This window comes from Schistocerca americana, chromosome 5 (assembly GCF_021461395.2).
Source record: "Schistocerca americana isolate TAMUIC-IGC-003095 chromosome 5, iqSchAmer2.1, whole genome shotgun sequence".
NCBI classification, from domain to species: domain Eukaryota; kingdom Metazoa; phylum Arthropoda; class Insecta; order Orthoptera; family Acrididae; genus Schistocerca; species Schistocerca americana.
In genome coordinates this window covers 607,871,936-607,887,882 of record NC_060123.1, presented here as the reverse complement: position 1 = coordinate 607,887,882, position 15,947 = coordinate 607,871,936, and the positions used below count along the sequence as shown (strand labels likewise).

The 15,947-nt window shown below is 45.6% G+C and overlaps 1 protein-coding gene across 1 annotated transcript in view; it reads right to left on the bottom strand.

The window, feature by feature from the left end:
- Positions 1-13,757, bottom strand: part of LOC124616582 (zinc finger protein Gfi-1b-like) — a 34,334-nt gene extending 20,577 nt beyond the window's left edge. Inside the window, exon 1 of the mRNA XM_047144903.1 lies at positions 13,577-13,757. Within this exon, the coding sequence (XP_047000859.1) occupies positions 13,577-13,757 (181 nt within the window). The remainder of the gene's footprint in view (positions 1-13,576) is intronic.
- Positions 13,758-15,947: the final 2,190 nt, after the last annotated feature.

The window sequence follows — 15,947 nt, the reverse complement described above, 5'->3', positions numbered from 1 at the left end:
TTGACTCATCCGACAAAATGAATTTCTTCCATTGCTCCATATTCCAGGTTTTACGGCTTCGGCGCCATGTATTCTATTACGAGCATTTACATTACTGGTGGTTTTGGAAATCCAGTTCACCCAGCAGTTTGTTATTAAGAGAGCTCTTTTTTTTTTGTTTAAAAAAAAAAAAAACAGACAGGTTTCGCGAGTGCTACATTCAATTCCGCAGTGACTTTTCAACTATCGTCCTCTTATTTTTCGTCACAATCCTCTTCAGTGACCGTCCATCAATATAACTCAACACACACTTTCATTGCGTTGTGACACACATGATGTTTACCCCCTTTTTCCCTGTATACGGCATAGAAAAACACGAAACTCTTCAGCTATCTTGGTTATGGGAGCACCCACAATATGACCATAAGAACTTTCCCGCATTTGGATTGACTTAGCTCCGACTTAATGCACTCGCAACTATACAGAACATTGGTCTTACCACAACTGACAATTGCGACGAATTGTGGGCATTGCACAAGTGTCGTTCGTTACCACAAATGACAATTGCGACGAATTGTGGACATTGCACAAATGTCGTTCCCACAACTGACGATTGCGACGACTTGTGGACATTGCACAAGTGTCGTTCGTTACCACAAATGAGAGTTGCGACGAATTGTGGACATTGCACAAGTGTCGTTCCCACAACTGACGATTGCGATGAATTGTGGACATTGCACAAGTGTCGTTCGTTACCACAAATGAGAATTGCGACGAATTGTGGACATTGCACAAGTGTCGTTCGTTACCACAAATGACAATTGCGACGAATAGTGGACATTGCACAAGTGTCGTTACCACAACTGACGATTGTGACGAATTGTGGACATTAAACAAGTGTCGTTCGTGGTCAGTTAATTGCGGTGTTCAATGAGTAAAGCAACACTTTTTTTGCTTGGCCGATTAAGGTTGAAAAGATGCGGAATTTCTTGTAGGACTTCGTAGAATATTACCGCTTCAGGGCCTATAGTTTCATGTAATTCCGATAGGTGGCGGCGCTATACCTAGGTTTCAAAGTGGCGCCTGTAATGGAGGTGCTTTCCAAGCAGAGAGCTGTCATTGACTTTGTTTTGGCGGAAAACCAGAACGTCTCAGACAATCATAGGTGCTTGCAGATTGCCAATGGAGACATGGCAGTGAACAAAAGCATGGTGAGTCGTTTGTAGAGGTGTCATATCATCGCAACAAGGTCGCGCAAAGCTGTCGGATCTCCCACCTGTCAGCCAGCCGTACACAGCTATGAATCTTGCAGTATTGGAACGTGCAGACACTCTCATTTGAGGTGATCAATGGATGTCAATCAAACGTCTCGCTGTACAGCTGAACATCTGTGTTGGTAGTGCTGACTCACTCGTCCACCAGTTGAGGTGCTCAAAAGTGTGTGCCCGCTGAGTTCCTCCCCTTCCGACATCCGTTTGACCCAATAAAGGACCCACTTTGAGGGAAGCAGTACTTGGATGACGGAGCAACACCTTGGCTCCGACATAGACCAGTAGAGCGGTGCCTCTCGGGCATACAGGCCTTCCCAGTAAGGTGGCGTAAGTCAGTCGCATTGAGCGGAGATTATGTTGAAAAAGAAAAGGGTTTTGTAGCCAATAGAGAGGGGACTGATAGGTGGTATTGGAATCCTGATTCCTGGAATCCTGATTTTAGAAAAAAAAGGTGTTACAGCACAACCTGCTGCATTTATGTTCAAGTATCCGATTCTCGCGGTGTTTGCAGGTATTTCTCCAATCCGTGTACATTAACGGCTGCAGCAATTACGCGTGGTCTCACATTACAGTATTGGTTCAAATGGCTCTGAGCACTATGGGACTTAACGTCTAAGGTCACCAGTCCCCTAGAACTTAGAACTACTTAAACCTAACTAACCTAAGGACATCACACACATCCATGCCCAGGGCAGGAATCGAACCTGCGACAGTAGCGGTCGCACGGTTCCGGACTGAAGCGCCTAGAGCCGCTCGGCCACCGTGGCCGGCATTACAGTATTAATACGAAGAATTTTTTTATTATTTTAAATTTTTGCTGTTGGCAGGCCTTTGTGTGGTGCGCGTATGTACGCTGCGGTCCAAATAAGCTGTGGCACCGGCTCACTCGGTGGCATGGCGGGGGAGTGACCTGTGCAAAGCCACTTTCAAAAGAAGCGACGCTCCTATGTGTCCCGCCCCTGCCTGTTAGCACAGAAAGTACCGCCAGCAGCAGGCAGAGGTCGGCCGCCGGCGGTGTGTTACCAGTGGCATTACACAGCTGGAGTGGACGGGGGGGAGGATCTGGTCCGCGACAGGTCCCGGCGGCGGGGCGCGTGTCAGATTTCCGGGCGGCTCGCGCGTGTACACAAAACAGAGCGCGCCGCGCGCCGGCAAGGAGCTCGCTTATTGTCATAATCCCTGCTGCGGCCGCGCGCGCCGCCGTAATCCACTTACTCCATTAAACATTCATAAAGGCGGCGCTCGTAATCCACTTAGGGCGGGAGTAATGATTCATAAGTGTTGCGGCCGGCCCGCGACGCGCCCTTAATGGCGGCTCGGCCGCAGCCGCGGCTACCCCAGTCGCACCCCCTCCGGGATGAGGACGCGGGGCTGTTCGAGGACCATGGACCAGCCAGGATTAAGGAGCGTGCGCACCGTGCGCCAGAGACGCGACGAAAGTCACGGGATAGGGATACTCGCATACACAGATGGCGGTAGTATCGCATACACAGGGTATACACTACTGGCCATTAAAACTACTACACCAAGAAGAAATCTAGATAATAAACGGGTATTCATTGGACAAATATATTATACTAGAACTGACATGTGATTACATTTTCACGCGATTTGGGTGCATAAATCCTGAGAAATCAGTACCCAGAACAACCACCTCTGACCGTAATAACGGTCTTGATACGCCTGGGCATTGAGACAAACAGAGCTTGGATGGCGTGTACAGGTACAGCTTCAACACGATACCACAGTTCATCAACAGTAGTGACTGGCGTATCGTGGCGAGACAGTTGCTCGGCCACCATTCACCAGACGTTTTTAATTGGTGAGAGATCTGGAGAATGGGCTGGCCAGGGCAGCAATGGAACATTTTCTGTATCCAGAAAAGCCTGTACAGGACCTGCAATATGCGGTCGTGCATTATCCTGCTGAAATGTAGCGTTTCGCAGGGATCGATTGAAGGGTAGAGCCACGGGTCGTAACGCATCTGAAATGTAACTTCCACTGTTGAAAAGTGCCGTCAATGCGAACAAGAGGTGTCCGAGACGAGTAACCAGTGGCACCAAATACCGTCACGCCGGATGATACGCCAGTATGGCGATGACGAATACACGCTTCCAATGTGCGTTCACCACGATCTCGCCAAACACGGATGCGACCATCACGATGCTGTAAACAGAACCTGGATTCATCCGAAAAGATGACGTTTTGCCATTCGTGCACCCAGGTTCGTCGTTGAGTACACCATCGCAGGCGCTCCTGTCTGTGATGCAGCGTCAACGGTAACCCCAGTCATGGTCTCCGAGCTGATAGTCCATGCTGCTGCAAACGTCGTCGAACTGTTCGTGCAGATGGTTGTTGCCTTGCAAACGTCCCCATCTGTTGACTCAGGGATCGAGACGTGGCTACACGATCCGTTACAGCCATGTGGACGTCTGTCATCTCGACTACTAGTGATACGAGGGCTTTGGGATGCAGTACGGCGTTCCGTATTACCCTCCTGAACCAACGATTCTATATTCTGCTAACAGTCATTGGATCTCGACTAACACGAGCAGCAGTGTTGCGATACGATAAACAGCAATCGCGATAGGCTACAATCCGACATTTATCAAAGTCAGAAACGTGATGGTACGCATTTCTCCTCCTTACACGAGGCATCACAACAACGTTTCACCAGGCAACGCCGGCGAACTGCTGTTTGTGTATGAGAAATCGGTTGGAAACTTTCCTCATGTCACTACGTTGTAGGTGTCGCCACCGGCGCCGACCTTGTGTGAATGGTCTGAAAAGGTAATCATTTGCATATCACAGCATCTTCTTCCTGTCGGTTAAATTTCGCATCTGTAGCACGTCATCTTCGTGGTGTGGCAATTTTAATGGCCAGTAGTGTATAAACGACAACGACCAACGCTGTTGGACCATCATGGACAGAGGACATCGGTCGGACCTGTCGTTAGTACTCAGATAATTCATATGAAAAGGTTTCCGACGTGCTTATGGCCGCACGGGAATTAACAGACATTGAACGTGGAACAGTAGTTGGAGCTAGACGCATGGGATATCCACTGCGGAAATCGTTAGGGAATTCAATATTCGAGATCCACGTGTCAAGAGTGTGCCGGAAACACCAGATGTCAAGCAGTACCTCTCACCACAGACAGCGCAGTGGCCGACGGTCTTTACTTAACGACGTTTGCATAGAGTCGTCGTTACCAACAGACACTACGTGGAATAACCGCATATATCAATGTGGGACGTAGGACGAACATATCTGTTACGACAGTGAGGCGAAATATGGCGTCAATGGACTATGGTAGCAGACGATCTACGCGAGTGCCTTTGCTAAAGGCACGACAATTCTTGCAGTTCCTTTCCTGTCCTTGTGATCATATCGGTTGGACCTTAGACGACTGGAAAACCGTCTCCTAGTCAAACGAGTCCTGGCTTCAGTCTGTAAGAGCTGGTGGTAGGGTTAGGATGTGGCGCACACCCCACGAAGCCATGGACGCAAGTTGTCAAGAAGACACTGTTGGTCCATCATGGACAGGGGACATCGGTTGGTTAAGTAATTGTCAATGTCAATCAAATTCACCGACAGCCGTGTGACTTGAGATATTATTTTATTTTATTGAGGAGGATACCAGTTTCAGCATTTCATTATGCCATCTTCAGGCCCCTACCCAAATAAACGAACATGTCGTATAGAGCCGGCCGATGGTGGCCGAGCGGTTCTAGGCGCTACAGTCTGGAACCGCGCGACCGCTACGGTCGCAGATTCGAATCCTGCCTCGGGCATGGATGTGTGTAATGTCCTTAGGTTAGTTAGGTTTAAGTAGTTCTAAATTCTAGGGGACTGATGACCTCAGATGATAAGTCCCATAGTGCTCAGAGCCATTTTGTTATATAGAGTCATAAATCTCTGTATATCATCAATTCCATCGTTACTCTATTGCTTCAATCGAAGACGTGATAACAACTCAGTTAGAATCACGTCTTTGAATGAAGCAATAGTGTGATGATTGAATTCACGATATCCAGTGACTTACGGCTCTATACGACATGTTCGTTTAATTGGATAGCGGCGTATGGGGACTGAAGATGGAATAATGAAACGCTGAAACTGGTAGCCTTCACAATGAAATAATATGATATCTTAAGTTACACGGCTGTTGGTGAATTTTATGACATTGACAGACACTGGGGAAGCTGTCGGTCACCCCACAACAGCGTGGGCGGTGTTTTCATGGAATGGACTGGGTCCCATGGTACAACTCAACCGTTCATTGGCTGGGAATGATTATTTTCGGCAGCACACCATTTTCTGCCATTCATGAACCTCATCTTCCCCAAAAAACGATGGCATATTTATGTCACCGGAACACAACTGTTCGCGACTGGTTTGAAGCACAATCTGGACGATTCGAACGGGGGTCTCACCACCAAGATCGCCCGTCATGAATCCCGCCGAATATTTACGGGACATTTTCGAGAGGTCGCTTCGTGCACCTTCGCACTTATGGACGGCTATAGAGGCATCATGGGTCAGTATTTCTGCAGGCGACTACCAACGGTTTTACAATTGCGTAGGCTTCCACGGCCAGAGTCAGTCGACATAAAAGTTTTCTGGGTTTGGTACCGCGTCATAATGTAAAAACTACTACTGCTGGAGAAAAACCAACGTTTCGGTCACGACTGCAGCGGCCTTCTTTTGGGTCTAATCGTGACCGAAACGTTGGTTTTTCTCCAGCAGCAGTAGTTTTTACATTATGACGCGGTACCAAACCCAGAAAACTTTTACGTCTACCAACTGTTTGTTGAGTCCATACTGCGTGGAGTTGCTCCACTATGCAGGCAAAAGGTGGTCCGCCATGATATTAGAAGGTGTCTCACGCCTTTTTTCATCTCACCGTGCTGAAGGGGCCTTTCTGAATCAGGGCCTTGCGTCCAGCTGCAGACAGCCTGAACTCCCGAGAGAAAGGCGCCTAACAAGGGGCTAAATAGGAAATTAATTTTTATAGTTTTTTTATATTTATGTTACACGATGTTGAGATCCCTCATATTAGTCCCCCGAAGCAGTTCGATGTAACTCTAAAAAATTTTAAAGAAAATAGACTTTTAAGTTTTCCGAGCAGCTTTAACACACTAAAGCAAGCATGTTGTTTCGATGGGCCGTGTGGTCCAGTGGTAACCAGCGGCTCCATACCGTAGGACAGGCTGACGCACCCCTCTGCGCCGTCTGTCATAGTATCGACGATGATCACCAACAATTCAGCTTTGTAGCCGTTGCGGATAACTGGTTGCTGGGGCGACAAATAGTCGCGTCTTCTCTACGAGCGCTGTCGCATGTTATTGGCCCAAAGTCCTTTCTTTACACAGCGGTGAAATATTTTCCTAATTCCCGGGCGATTCTCTGGATAAATGGCTGGATCTTCGCAAGGAAATGCTCATCCTTCTCAACTTGATTTTTTGCAGTACCTGCATTAGAACAAGAGCACTTTTTAATAAAACTGAAAGATACGTGTTCATTAGCATATATTTGACGAATTTAATGTTTAAATGATGCAGTCATTCGGACTGAACAGAGAAAGAAACGGTAAAAACAAAACCAGAAGCGAGACTCGAACCAGAGATCCAGCGAGTACCAAACTCAAGCGCTACCGATTTTTTCCCATCTCTATGTTTTTTATGTTTCAAGGAAATGCTCGTTGAACACTCGCCTTTGTTTAAAAAGGCCGCCCACGTGCAGGTAAGCACTGTACCATAAAGACACGCAGCTATGCGGGAAAAGATCTCCGTTAAGTGTATTAAAGACGCTCGCAATACATAAGTCAATTTTCTCATAAATGTTCGATAGTGCATCAAACTGCTGTGGGATATTGACATTTGAGCTTTGAACGACACATACCATGAATTTTTTAAAAAAATTACAAAAATCCGACTGCCGTGCCGTCTCCGCTTATGACTTCCTCCCTATTTGCCTCACACTCTGCATTCCGTGATTCTGCATTCTGTAAGCTGGTTCTCGTAACAGAGGAAAATTAAAGTCCAGCGACCTGTCGCGATCCAAAGTTTCTAGTGAAACTGTAGAATGTCAGTACGATAATATTACTTATTTCTGCCTAGATTAATAGCTCCAGTAAAAGAAGGTAAAACAAATCGCAATGAGTATCTGAGCCGACAGAAATCACAATTCGTTGTGAGATTCTACGCTTTCTTATAGATCGAACCTAAAAACTTATCCGAAAGGACAGATTTCAGCGTAAGTTCATAAAGCTTACCAGCCATGACTCATCTGCTATCGCTCGGATATGACCAGATATTTCTCGGGAAAGCTTAACTACTTTGTTGGGATGTTTAGTACAATTATTTACTGACAACAGGCTCAAAAAATGAACCGATTTATGATGAAGTGATTAGCTACGTGAAGATAAAAGATGACTGTTTGCTGAGTGTCCCAAACGTTCCCTCTTGGTTGCGCCTAGATGTGGGCCACAAGCCCGTTGCAACCGCTGGGCAGTTTGCATAGCATCCAGGCGCAGCAGCTTTCCTCGTAGCACTTCGGCTTTAACTCGGCCTAACAGGACACCGTTTACGTAGCACTGTAAGTAGGCTGTTTATGTATTTGGATGTTGGCAGCGCTATGTAGCGCTTTGCGTTAATAAATCTGACAGCGCTGTGCGCACTCTGTAAGAAACTCTGTGGTTGGTCGGACTGGCAATTGGAGGTTAAACGCCAGCAGTGATGGCAGTTGGAGGTGAACAGCCAGCAGTGGTGAAAGTTGAGAGTGATTAGTCAGCGGTCATGGAGGCTAGAGGTTAATAATTAGCAGTGTTGGAGGTTTGCAGTAATAGCGTGAGCGTACGGTCTGAATGTATATCCGTCATTGAGATTTATTACTGATGATTATATAATTTTTGAACTGGTTGTCACATTCTTAAGGAAAATACATTGTTTGCTCTGCAACAAAATCTTTCCTTCGCCAACCACATACCTATCAGTAGTTAGAGCCTTCAGTAGTTAGAATCTTTTATTTAGCTGGCAGTATTGCTGCTTGCGGCATTGCTGTAGTTCGTGTAATGAAGTTTTTTGTGAGGTAAGTGACTTATGAAATGTATAGGTTATTGTTAGGTTTTCTACTAATTCAGGGCGATTCTTTTGTATTAATTATTTGAAGTCAGGTTATCATTTTTGATCAGTCACATTGCGTTACGCTAGAATATTGTGGGTCAGTGTTGAAATGATAAAAGTATAGTATAGAGATAGTACGTTCAATTTCACTCAGCAGTTTCAGAATTATATTAAGAAGTGTCATCTCCCCAGTTATTCCAGTCGAAGTAAAAATTTTATTAAAAAGTTTCAGCACATGTATGAAACCACTCGGCCTTCATAATCACCGTTTCCAATACGTGCTTCCTCCAAGTTTGATAGGTTCTTGGGTGATAAGTGTACGTCAATTCGCACAACTGATTCGATACTGCAGGATGGTACATGTCCGAAATGGACATCCAGCCAGTTGCTGCAGACAGAATGTAGGTCAATTATTGACGAATATTAAGGCAAAAAGTTTGAAATACATCTTACACTATTAATCAAATCATTTGAGACAGGTAGCTTGTTATTTGCGCTCCACTTCTGTGCTGTCACGACAGCCTAACCACAAAATGTCTACCTTCGTTGTATAAACAGGGGAAGCGATCACAGGAAAATACCCTCACGGATAGGTCCGGTGGCGGCCTCTTCATCTTACTAATAACTAGAGACGTGAGAGTGACAACAAAAAGATGACGGGAAACTGTTTCACTACTGTACGGAGGTGGAATGTAACAAACGTAAAGTGAGGGCACGACGTGGTGCAGAGTGGAGTTCTAAAATCTCCACAGGGACGGCAAAATTAAAATTTTTAAGAATTTCATTATGAAGTTGCTAGTATGAGCTCTATGGCAGCTTTTGTTATGATTAAATACTGCAGGGAAAGACCACCCAGCGTAAACGTGCCATCCGCAAATAGCTAACAAACAATCGTACAATTATTTTACCCACGACATTCCATTTTAAATACTAGGGAAGTGGGAGACATATATTACACCACGAATACTATAGGGCTTGTGTAGTATCAACATAGCCCATTAATAACCCACTAGGTCATTTCTTGTGCAGCTAAATGGACAGTACGGTAATTTGCAACAGTGGGAGGTGAGCAAGACCCGGATCAGTTACAAAGGGCACATTAATGGCGAGTGGTCCTGTAGAACAGCCAGCATTAGTGTCGATTTTAGGCGGTTATTGGTGGTTCTTTAAGCAATTGCTGCGCGGGTGTTCAGTATCCGTCTCAGAGAATACGACACACAAAAAGGGAAAAAGTAAAGTTCACTCGATTCACAGACGGGTGGCGAACACGACTTCCCTTTCACAGGCTTCCTGACGACTGCGGGGAAAGGAAATTAAAAATAAAATAAAAATATGCCGGATCATGGAAAGACCGTACCTTGTGGTATAGGGTCAATTTTATAAAAGACGTAGAGATTAAGCCAAGAACTGGGAATAAAAAAGGCCTGGGCCAGACCAATCTCCTGTGTCTCCAGTGTAACATTTTTAAGTGATGTAGTTTTTTGGCTGTCAATACATCTACAACTGTAGGCTGAGTTTTGCGCCTATGATCACTCTTAAGTGATCAATATACAGATCATCCTTACTCCTCCCCCTCCCCCCCCCCCCCCAATTACAAAATCTGGGAAGTTGATAAACATATTTTCTGAGTATTTTTGTACGAGGCACCAGTGATCCCTGATTAGTCGTTACAAAGTGGTAATGTAATATCGATATTTCTGGGTGTAGCTAGACACTACAGGGCACAGCTCATTGGCTTTGAAGCACTAAAAAATTGAACCCTGTCTGGCGGGCAGAAGCTAGGCTGGCGACCCTTCTCAAAATTGTGTATGTAGCATAGGGATGGTAGGTAACTCCATTTTGTTAAATTTTATAGGAGAAACAAGAGCAGCTTCTTAAAAAATATATAAAGTGGTACAGATAACGTTGCTGCATGTGTAACTGTTAGTATAAGTCTAGTTATTGACATATTAGTGAAATCCATCGTCTCTTAAATCTGTCTTTATTAATAAGGTACTAGTTATTGGAATCAGACAGATGGAGTTCCAATGTTTTCATTCCCTACCATCTGTAGGGAAGCTTAAAGTCATTGACTTAACTGTGTGTATATGTGAACAAGTACACCTGCCCTTAGTTCTGACCAAGGTCTTCGGTAAGGTTCCCCTGGTTGTCAGGGGAATTATGGATCTGGAAATTTCCTCCCACATATTCCCAATTCTGATTCCCTTCCCTTCAATAAGCAGCTTGCCTAGTATTGGGCTGCAAAGTCCCTGACTTTATAGTGGGCATTACTTGAACAGCCTGCTTAACCTCTGGAGACACGGAATCAAATGTGTATAAAAATGTGTAGCAGTAGACTGAATTCAATGGGACCTACCAAGAAACGTTTTCCTAGTAACATTCGGAACTGTACGAGGAGCATTCAAGTTCTAAGGCCTCCGATTTTTTTTCTCCGGACTGGAAACAGATAGAAACATGCGCATTGTTTTAAATTGAGGCCGCGTTCATTGTCAATACGTCCCAGAGAGGGCAGCACCGTACGGCAGATGGAATTTTACCACCAGCGGCGAGAATGAGAACTGTTTTAAATACTTAAAATGGTGACGTTTTCCTTACTTGAATAGCGTGCAATCATTCGTTTTCTGAATTTTCGTGGTGCGAAACCAATTGAAATTCATCGACAGTTGAAGGAGACATGTGGTGATGGAGTTATGGATGTGTCGAAAGTGCGTTCGTGGGTGCGACAGTTTAATGAAGGCAGAACATCGTGTGACAACAAACCGAAACAACCTCGGGCTCGCACAAGCTGGTCTGACGACATGATCGGGAAAGTGGAGAGAATAGTTTTGGGGGATCGCCGAATGACTGTTGAACAGATCGCCTCCAGAGTTGGCATTTCTGTGGGTTCTGTCCACACAATCCTGCATGACGACCTGAAAATGCGAAAGTGTCATCCAGGTGGGTGCCACGAATGCTGACGGACGACCACATGGCTGCCTGTGTGGCATGTTGCCAAGCAATGTTGACGCGCCACGACAGCATGAATGGGACTTTCTTTTCGTCGGTTGTGACAATGTATGAGATGTGGATGCCATTTTTCAATCCAGAAACAAAGGGCCAGTCAGCTCAATGGAAGCACACAGATTCACCGCCACCAAAAAAATTTCGGGTAACCGCCAGTGTTGAAAAAATGATGGTGTCCATGTTCTGGGACAGCGAGGGCGTAATCCTTACCCATTGCGTTCCAAAGGGCACTACGGTAACAGGTGCATCCTACGAAAATGTTTTGAAAAACAAATTCCTTCCTGCACTGCAACAAAAACGTCCGGGAAGGGCTGTGCATGTGCTATTTCACCAAGACAACGCTCCCGCGAATCGAGTTAACGTTACGCAACAGCTTCTTCGCGATAACAACTTTGAAGTGATTCCTCATGCTCCCTACTCACCTGACCTGGCTCCTAGTGACTTTTGGGTTTTTCCAACAATGAAAGACACTCTCCGTGGCCGCACATTCACCAGCCGTGCTGCTATTGCCTCAGCGATTTTCCAGTGGTCAAAACAGACTCCTAAAGAAGCCTTCGCCGCTGCCATGGAATCATGGCGTCAACGTTGTGAAAAATGTGTACGTCTGCAGGGCGATTACGTCGAGAAGTAACGCCAGTTTCATCGATTTCGGGTGAGTAGTTAATAAGAAAAAAAATCGGAGGCCTTAGAACTTGAATGCACCTCGTATGTCACACCGTTTGTCTCGTTCAGCCCACAGAGCATGGAATCCGATACACATTTGATTCCCTGTCTCTAGAGCTTAAGTAAGCTGTTCGAGTAATGGCCTACTATATAGTCAGGGACTTTGCAGCCGAATACCAGGCGAGCTGCTTATTGGTGGAAGGGGAAACAGAATTGGGAATATATATACAGGGTGGTCCATTGATCGTGACTGGGCCAAATATCTCACTAAATAAGCGTCAAACGAAAAAACTACAAAGAACGAAGCTTGTCTATCTTGAAGAGGAAAACCAGATGGCGCTATGGTTGGCCCGCTAGATGGCGCTGTCATAGGTCAGAAGGATATCAATTGCGCTTTTTTTAAATAGGAACCCCCGTTTTTATTACATATTCGTGTAGTACGAAAAGAAATATGAATGTTTTATTTGCACCACTTTCTTTGCTTTGTGATAGATGGCGCTGTAATAGTCACATACATATGGCTCACAATTTTAGACGAACAGTTGGTAACAGATAGGTTTTTTAAATTAAAATACAGAACGTAGGTACGTTTGAACATTTTATTTCGGTTGTTCCAATGTGATACATGTACCTTTGTGAACTTATCATTTCTGAGAACGCATGCTGTTACAGCGCGATTACCTGTAAATACCACATTAATACGATAAATGCTCAAAATGATGTCCGTCAACCTCAATGCATTTGGCAATACGTGTAACGGCATTCCTCTCAACGACAGGTAGTTCGCCTTCCGTAATGTTCGCACATGCATTGACAATGCGCTGACGTATATTGTCAGGCGTTGTCGGTGGATCGCGATAGCAAATATTCCCATTTAAAAAAACGCAGTTGATATCCGTTTGACCTATGGCAGCGCCTTCTAGCGGGCCAACCATAGCGCCATCTGGTTTCCCCCTTCAAGCTAGACAAGTTTCGTTCATTGCAGTTTTTTCGTTTGCCGCTTATTTCGTGAGATATTTGACCCCATCACGCTCAATGGTCCACCCTGTATATACATATAGTGCAATGGTATAAGTGGGGATAGTTTTGTAAGTGGTACCTTAACAGGCAACACATCAATGTGTAGGTTGTTTTTTCTCTGGATCTAATAGGCTTGCCACAAACATGTCACAAACTTTACGACTCGATGTTTTTTGATCGGTCGTACTGTACCATTAAGCGGGCTACGCCTGTCGGTATGGACTAAACGTTTTGAGTCCACCGCACTACAACACCTCACCTGCTGCCGAGGGAAAAATAAGCATTAATGGCGTGCTCTTGCCACACGATCTTGGCTGTAGTAGCCAACCTAAAAACATACAACCTGTACTGACTTAGTGTAAGTAACGTGATGGGCTATGTGGATGCTACACATGCTCTAGGGTCTACGTGGTGTAATATATGTCTCCCTCTTCCCTAAACATACTTGCATCGGACTGCTTTGGTAGATTAATATTTGAGTTCCGAACTTAACGCACCAGAAACACACAAACACAAAAATGCCCTGTGGTCTCTTAATAGGTGAAATGCCCAGCTGTGCCTGAGAGCCTGTGCTGTGCCGTGCTGCCGGCGGCTGCCGAAAGAGTTTATCGCGGGGGGCCTCTGGCCACTGTATATCGAGTTGGTGGCCTGCAGTGAATACAGTGGCCTGCCGGCGCGCCCGGAGCTGCCCATTTGTCGGCGGTAATCCCGTTAGGGGCGCTGCCGGCGCCAGATGCCCGCGATGCGATCTGATCTGGCGGCGGCGGCAGATGGCCGCCTGCGGGCTGCTACTGGACGCCGGCCGCTGGAGCACGCTTCCGGGACCGGAGGCGTCGCGTCACCGCTGGAATCCGGCAGCGCCGAGCTCCCCTCTCCCTCACCCCAGCCCTTCAGTTCATCACGAGTGTCAGACCAGCAAGTGTTAATAGCGGCTGCCGCAGGAGAAACAGCAATACGAAAGGAAAAAACCGTGACGTCTTCTTTACAGAAGTATGAAGAAACTGACAGAGGCCGATAGCGGAGGAGATCAGTTTTATTTCAGGAGAAATGTTGTAACATGTGACACGAGAACGAATGACGAGGGCAAATCTACGTCTATAGTGAAACTTCCTGGCAGATTAAAACTGTGTGCCGGACCGAGACTCGAACTAAGGACCTTTGCCTTTCGCGGGCAAGTGCTCTACCATCTGAGGTACCCAAGCACGACACACGAACCGTCCTCACAGCTTCAATTCCGCCAGTACCTCGTCTCCTACCTTCCAAACTTAAGAAGCTCTCCTGCCCGCGAAAGGCAAAGGTCCCGAGTTCGAGTCTCGGTCCGGCACACAATTTTAATCTGCCAGGAAGTTTCATATCAGCGCACACTCCGCTGCAGAGTGAAAATTTCATTCTGGAAACATCCCCCAGGTTGTGGCTAAGCCATGTCCCCGCAATATCCTTTCTTCCAGGAGTGCTAGTTCTGCTAGGTATGCAGGAGAGCTTCTGCGAAGTTTGGAAGGTAGGAGACGAGGTACTCCCGGAATCTAAGCTGTGAGGACGGGTCGTGAGTCGTGCTTGGGTACCTCAGTTGGTAGAGCACTTGCCCGCAAAAGGCAAAGGTCCCGAGTTCGAGTCTCAGTCCGGCACACAATCTGCCAGGAAGTTTCATATCAGCGCACACTCAACTGCAGAGTGAAAATTTCGTTCTACGTCTAGAGTATTTGCAGGTATAGAGAAACCACCATACAACAATGCTGATTGTAGTACACTCTTTTAAATTCTGAAGGTAATACGGTTAAAATACAGGGAGCGATACGATATGTACGACTCGTATAGAATCAGACTGCAGCTATTAAGAATCGGACGTGAAAGAGAAGCAGTAGTTGAGAAAGGAGTGAGACAGAATGTTAGTGAACCCCCGATGCTATTTAGTCCTTACGTAGAGCGCGCACTGAAGATACCGAAACGAAAATCTGGAAGTGCATGTATGTTCAGAATGAAGAACATGTGAACGGAATGGATAGAATCTTGAAAGAAATATTATGAGATCCACGTTAACAAAGGTAAAACAGGCATAATGGATAATGGAGTGTAGTCGAATGAAATCAAACGGCGCTGAGGAAAGAGATTAGAAAGTGACAGAGTGAATGTAGTAGACGAATTTTCTTAGTGAGGGACAAACAACTGACGACGAGGCAATTAAGAGGATATAAATTACAGACTGGCAACAGGAAGGAAAGCGCTTCTGAATAAGAGAAATTTGTTAATTTCGAATATAAATTTGAATATTAGGTAGTCTTTCCTGAATGTATTTGCCTAGAGAGCGAAACACCGATGATAAGCAGTTAAGACAAGAACAGAATAAAAGCTTTTCAAATACGATGCTAAAGAATAATGGTGAAGCTTAGATGACTAGATCGAATAATTAATGAGGTGGCGATGAATGGAATTGGGAAGAAAAGAAATTTTTGGCACAACTTGACCAAGAGAAGGGGTTAGTTGGTACGACACACCATGAGGCACATGTAAGTCGTGTCAGTATCTTGCAGCCGTCACTTATTAAATTGATGGTTCGGTTCCCTTTCGCATGTGACAACACCTGCCTTTTTTAGAATAACGAGCATTACATTTATTTCGAGACTGAAGGTATTTCGCCTGTTTGCATACAAATAGGAACAGTTTTTCCACGGTTGACTCACCCAAGAATATAATGAGTCTGTCAGAATATCGCCTACACGAGAAGCCTTTTTTCGACAGTGGTCTTTTAGAACTCTGCCAGATTCTTCTCGCAGTATCCTATCTCTGCTCGCACCATGTATTTCATCTTCTGTTTTTATGATACTTTCTTCAAGTTTCTATCACCTGTATAAACACTATGTACACTGACAGGAAAAAGACCCGCCA